Source organism: Perissodus microlepis, chromosome 19 (assembly GCF_051167445.1).
Source record: "Perissodus microlepis isolate ML-2025 ecotype Zambia chromosome 19, ASM5116744v1, whole genome shotgun sequence".
NCBI classification, from domain to species: domain Eukaryota; kingdom Metazoa; phylum Chordata; class Actinopteri; order Cichliformes; family Cichlidae; genus Perissodus; species Perissodus microlepis.
In genome coordinates, this window is record NC_140479.1 from 7351839 (window position 1) to 7358644 (window position 6806).

Below are 6806 nucleotides of genomic sequence, written 5' to 3' on the forward strand. Positions count from 1 at the left end.
AGTCCGGTGTTCTCACGGCTCTAGTGAGCTTTGCCCCCGGCTCGCTATTGAGCTAGCGGGTAACAGACGTCTCCGAAAACATCGGAGCGCTTTTGAAAATATGTGGTGTCTTGATAAACTGAGCAGATATTTGAGGTTTACACAGCTACATTCTCGCCTGAAAATATGTTAAACGTTTATTTTGTGACCCAGAAAGAATAATAAGAGTAATATTAAAACTAACTAGCTGCCGCCATTGTTGACAACTGAGCAGGGCCGCGCTATGAATTCTGGGACAGAGCTACTTCTTCTTCGGGGTTTAACGGCAGCTGGCATCCTTGTACATGCAATGCTGCCATCTTCTGTTTCAGTCCGTTATTACACTCTTAAATCCTACTACTTATTCCTGCGTCTTTTGGGATCTTACAAAGCTTCAAACGATGCGTCGACTATTAAATCAGTCGTCGACGATTTTGATAGTCGACGTAATCGTGACTAGTCGACTAATCGTGGCAGCCCTAGTGTGTGTGTGTGTTACTCTGTTGTGTGTGTTACTCTGTTGTGTGTGTGTGTGTGTTACTCTGTTGTGTGTGTGTGTGTGTTACTCTGTTGTGTGTGTGTGTAACCCATCCAGCTGTTTTCTCTATCAGCTGCCTGCTGGCCTCAGTCTCCACGTGGTGATATTTTAAACCAATCGGGACGAAGCGGCTTTGGTCAGATCGATTGATCAACCTATCTCTAATAATCGGCTATGTACCACAGGCCTTCAAGCTGGCTGTAGTTAAACCTTTACTCAAAAAGCATCTCTAGACCCAGCAGTCTTAGCTAATTATAGGCCAATCTCCAACCTTCCTTTCATATCAAAAATCCTTGAAAGAGTAGTTGTCAAACAGCTAACAGATCATCTGCACAGGAATGGTTTATTTGAAGAGTTTCAGTCAGGTTTCAGAGCTCATCACAGCACAGAAACAGCTTTAGTGAAGGTTACAAATGATCTTCTTATGGCCTCTGACAGTGGACTCATCTCTGTGCTTGTCCTGCTAGACCTCAGTGCAGCGTTCGATACTGTTGACCATAATATCCTATTAGACCGATTAGAACATGCTGTAGGTATTACAGGTACTGCACTGCAGTGGTTTGTATCATATCTATCTAATAGACTCCAATTTGTGCATGTAAATGGAGAGTCCTCTTCACACACTGAGGTTAATTATGGAGTTCCACAGGGTTCAGTGCTAGGACCAATTCTGTTTACATTATACATGCTTCCCTTAGGCAGCATCATTAGAAGACATAGCATACATTTTCACTGCTATGCCGATGACACCCAGCTCTATCTGTCCATAAAGCCAGATAACACACACCAATTAGTTAAAATGCAGGAATGTCTTAAAGACATAAAGACCTGGATGGCCGCTAACTTTCTGCTTCTTAATTCAGATAAAACTGAGGTTATTGTACTCGGCCCTGAAAATCTTAGAAATATGGTATCTAACCAGATTCATACTCTGGATGGCATTACCTTGGCCTCCAGTAACACTGTGAGGACCCTTGGAGTCATTTTTGACCAGGACATGTCCTTCAACGCACATATTAAACAAATATGTAAGACTGCTTTCTTCCATTTGCGCAACATCTCTAAAATTAGAAATATCCTGTCTCAGAGTGACGCTGAAAAACTAGTTCATGCATTTATTACTTCCAGGCTGGACTACTGTAATTCATTATTATCAGGATGTCCAAAAAACTCACTGAAAAGCCTTCAGCTAATCCAAAATGCTGCAGCAAGAGTACTGACAGGGACTAGAAAGAGAGAGCATATTTCTCCTGTTTTGGCTTCCCTTCATTGGCTTCCTGTTAAGTCCAGAATTGAATTCAAAATCCTGCTCCTCACATACAAGGTCTTAAATAATGAGGCCCCATCTTATCTTAATGACCTTGTAGTACCATATCACCCTATTAGAGCACTTCGCTCTCGCTCTGCAGGCCTACTTGTTGTTCCTAGAGTATTTAAAAGTAGAATGGGAGGCAGAGCCTTCAGTTTTCAGGCCCCTCTTCTGTGGAACCAGCTTCCAGTTTGGATTCGGGAGACAGACACTATCTCTACTTTTAAGATTAGGCTTAAAACTTTCCTTTTTGCTAAAGCATATAGTTAGGGCTGGACCAGGTGACCCTGAATCCTCCCTTAGTTATGCTGCAATAGACGTAGGCTGCCGGGGGATTCCCATGATGCATTGAGTTTTTCCTTTCCAGTCACCTTTCTCACTCACTATGTATTAATAGACCTCTCTGCATTGAATCATATCTGTTATTAACCTCTGTCTCTCTTCCACAGCATGTCTTTTATCCTGTCTTCCTTCTCTCACCCCAACCGGTCGCAGCAGATGGCCGCCCCTCCCTGAGCCTGGTTCTGCCGGAGGTTTCTTCCTGTTAAAAGGGAGTTTTTCCTTCCCACTGTCACCAAAGTGCTTGCTCATAGGGGGTCATATGATTGTTGGGTTTTTCTCTGTATCTATGAAGCGCCTTGAGGCGACTTTTGTTGTGATTTGGCGCTATATAAATAAAATTGAATTGAATTGAATTGAATTGAAATGCTGAGGCTAAACACGACCTCACACACACACGCAGCCGTCCTGCAGCACTGAGCATGCTCCAACTATAAAACACACGTAGAGGACTTACTGGTTTATTCACTATCTACCTGACTCCATTCAAAAAAAACACAGATTTTAGCTCAGAGTGGCTTCAGTGGCCCAGTTTGTACGTTGAACCCATTAATGCCCGAAAAGACACAAAAACACAAACTAACCGCCCAATCGGGACAGCCCACCTGTTCGCCCAGGTAACACTGTTTCTACTTACAGCTTGCTGTATGTCTGCTCGTTCAGCTTTACGAATTCACCCTAAGAAACGTTTAAAGGACCTCTGTGAGCCTTCAAAATAAAAGCCTGCCTCTTCACCATCATGCTGTTCCAATAAAGAGCGAAGAGCTGACCCCATGACTGCGTCGGTCCTCAGCGCTTTAATGTGCAGCAGCACGAGCTCCGTTTCAAGCCTGGAAGCTCCTCCCTGCTGCGTTCACTGCCCCAAACGCTCTGCAGCCCACCACAGAGCAGCCAATCAGGCAACAGCGTCGGTCTGATCGTAAAAACAGAGCTGATGTCACAAATCAATCAGCTGTTCCAAAAAGAACAAAAACACCATGTTTAACGACACTGATGTCCCTATAAAGTTACAGGTTACTGTAATCAGATTACTCTGTTCCGACACCTGTGCAGTGATCGGCTGGTTTCAGTGAAGAAGCTCGAGCGGCACTGCGGCCGACGGTCTGCACCAGCCGACAGCGAGTGGCATGAGCCACGGGCCAATCAGAAGCCTCCAAACAGCAACATGGCGCCCAGCCTGACGTCACAGCAGTACATACTACAGTACAGTACACACAGTGCTACTGCACACAGTACACACAATACTACTGCACACAGGACAGTACACAGTAGGTCAGAGGTCAGAGGTCAGAGGTCAGAGCAGCCACTCGGTTCAGAGTTTGTGGACGTTACCGGTCGGACCAGAATAGCTGTGAGACACGGAGCGTTCTGAGCGCGCTCAGTCCATTCTGAGTGCGCTCAGTCCGTTCTCAGTCTGATTTTAGAGAATGAGTCAGCCGCCTGGTTTGTGTCTCAGCTGAAAGTCGAGCTGCAGAGTTTCCAGCCGCTCGCAGGAATCTCCATTTGTTCGTAAGGGGAGGGGCAGGGCTGAATGTGGTGGGGGGTGGGGGGTCACTAATGCGATCCAGACTGCGAGGAAGAGCTTCAGCTGCAGGACAGACAGCAAACAAATGCTCGACCAGCTCAGACATGTGAGCCGGGAGCAGATCTGAGGTCAGATCCTGGACAAGAACACAGCGCCCGCATGTCCAGGCTTCCCAACGTGCACCTGAATGCGCCTTGACCGTGCAGATGAAGACGAAGAGACTCTTCCTCCCCTCTGTGCGCCTCCATCCTGTTTGACTTCACGCCCACACTTCAAAGCTCTTACTGACACGCCGGCGTGTGAGGAGCGGCACCTGAACGCAGCACGGGGACGACAGCTGACGGTCAACTGACAGGAAGTGCTCTCAGTGGAGATCCAAGTGAAGGCCGGGCCCGTTCCAGTGTTTCCACATCTTCAGCTTCAGCCTGACATCAACCTCGGTGTGACATCACTTCCTGTTTTTCTTCTTCCCAACTTGAAGCTTCCTTGGTCTCTGACCTTTGACCTTTTTGGTTTCAGCTTCACGTCAGCCTGGAGCTGTGTTCGTGCGCCTGTGTTTGGGTCAGTGAAGCTCTGCAAAGGATTGTGGGAATTTAACCAGAGAGGCACACGATTGGTTGCAGCCGTCCACGTGATGCCGAAGTTTGAGCGACAAAACAGCCGATTTAGATGTGCCTCACACCTTCACTTCCAGCTCCGCCTTCAGCTCCGCCCTCAGTGAACACCTTCCTGATATGTTTCTGAACTCAGTCGCTCATTTCAGGTGACGCCGACTCAAACAGGAAGTCCAGGTTTGTGCAGGTACGCAGATGTTCTCACTGTCCGACAACAGAGCAGGAGACATTCACAGCAGCCACAGAGGTGCGACTGTCCCACAGCTGATGTAGGAGGCGTGGCCTGACAACAGGTGATTTTCCAATCTGATGGATCAGCAGCTTTGAGGCCTCATAGAAAATCTTCGGGAAAAATCAGAAGCCTGCTCCTCTTCCTCTGATAAATTATCGCCATGGGAACCACTGCTCTGGCATACCTGGCACAGGTGTGCTGATCTCAGGTCAGCCTGAGGAGTTCCTCAGGGCTCTGTGCTCAGTCCTCATTTCTGTCTGCTGCACACCCACTGTGAGGTTCCACCTCCTCGTCTCTGCTGTTACCGATCGATTGATCAATTCTGTGTTTTCGCTGATTTTAACCTAAAATTTAAATTTAATAACTTGATTTTCTGAAACCCGCCCAGCAGGTTCAAATTCACCAGAAAGAAATAATTGATTTTGAATATTTATTGATGTAAATAACATAACATAAAGTTATTTCTTTATGATAACAGCATAATGATAAAATAAGTTTGTTTTACTCATTTTTAATAATACTTTTAATTATTAATGAACGACATTCTTTTCTTTCACAAACACATTTTAGTGTTTTTCATGTAAAATATGGAGAAGTGTAAATATTAAATGGTTTTTGCTCACATGTCAAGGGAGATTTGACACTTTATCCTGTGACTGATCATCACTGATCAGCTGACTACCTGCAGCTCTGCACGTGACCGTCAGGCTGACCACTCCCTGCACCCTGACCCAGGCTCACAGAGGTCAGAGGTCATAGACAGACACAGGTGAGGACCTACCAGCTGTTTCCGGAGCAGCAGGATGTTCCCCTCCAGCAGTTTCTCCTCCGAGCTCAGCGGAGCCTCTCGCCGCCGCCGCTCCTCCTCCTCCTCTCGTGGCTCCCGGAGCTCCAGCGCGGCCCGGACCAGCACCTCCTGCCGCCGCCGCAGGAGCTCCAGCTCCCCGAGCCCGGACACGGAGGCCTCCAACCGCTCTCGGACCGCCGCTTTGTCCCGCCTGGAGGTCCCGGACGGCAGCATCTCCCAACAGAGCTCAGGGCGGGAGCATCCCGCGGAGACACACCTGCCGAGCCCACCTGGACCTCACCTGAAAGCCCCGGAGCGCGAACCGGGCCCTCGGGTCTCCGTCGGTGCCGTCAGCAATACGCTGCGGGGTGTCCTCGGGCGGTCCGCAGGGAGCTCCGAGCCTCCCCAGAGCCGCCGCACGCACAGAACCAGAGAGAAGGCGCAGAGATGCGGGCAGAGCTGGGAGCTGCTGGCGCCACCGAAGATCCGAACACACTGAACCTCCGCTGCACGCGCTACCACTAAACCCCGCCCCCTGTGCACAGACAAGCCCAGCAGACAAACGCGCGCTTCCTTTCCTCTCCTTCAAAATAAAAATACCTCAGTTTCACTTTTTATACTGCAGAAGAGCTCATTCCATACCCCTAAAGGATACGCGCGCTGTGAACCAAGAACACGATTCAAGCTTTCATGTAGATTTTGAAAATGTGTTTTGAGAGTTGAAGAAACGAGGCCCAATCGTCACAGTAAATATGAACAAACACAGTCATCAACGTGAGCATCAGGACAGATGATCAATAATATCAGTCATAAAGTTCATTAAAACTACAAACACATTCGATCCTTTTCAGGAAATTAAGCATATAAAAGAGAAACCGTCCCAGTGGATAGTGAGCATGCTGAAACATGAATTTATTATCATTTAGGTTTGTGTCTGCTGTCCTGATCTCTACTCAGGTGTTTGCAGCAGAAACGAGTTTTTAACTTATGACTGGAGTCGAATGACTGCAGACGAGAGCAGAAAAAATACTGAACCACTGTCAAGGCTTTTATTTTAACATCGGACCGAGCATGGGGTTTTATTTTGGAGGGCGGAGTCAGGGCACTTCCTGCCTGATCGTGTTAATTAGCGTCAGCATGATGCGCCGCAGCTCAGGCCGGTCTGTTCTCTGACGGTTTCCCGCAGGTCCTAAAGCCGTCAGCTGTGCGATGTTATTAGAACCGCTTCGTGGTTTTAATAAACCACAAAATGGAAACATTTAGTTTCTATTTTTTATGTTACATTAGAATTTATTGTCACTAAAAAAGGAAATAACTGCAAACAACAAACAAGTTCTGCCAAAACCAAACTTTTTATTAGAAGAAGCTTTTATTTTTCTAACAGTTCATCTGCAGAGGCAGGGGGCGTGGCTGAGAGCTGAAATCGTGTTTGTACGCGTCATTA

General features: G+C 47.4%; 1 protein-coding gene across 2 annotated transcripts in view; it reads right to left on the minus strand.

Annotated features, from left to right (window-relative positions):
• dact1 (dishevelled-binding antagonist of beta-catenin 1) overlaps nt 1-5871 on the minus strand; it is a 15804-nt gene extending 9933 nt beyond the window's left edge. For both annotated transcript variants that reach the window (XM_084914721.1, XM_084914720.1), the window contains exon 1: nt 5357-5871. In XM_084914721.1, the coding sequence (XP_084770847.1) occupies nt 5357-5596 (240 nt within the window). In that variant the 5' untranslated portion in view covers nt 5597-5871. The remainder of the gene's footprint in view (nt 1-5356) is intronic.
• Between the last annotated feature and the right edge of the window lie 935 nt (nt 5872-6806).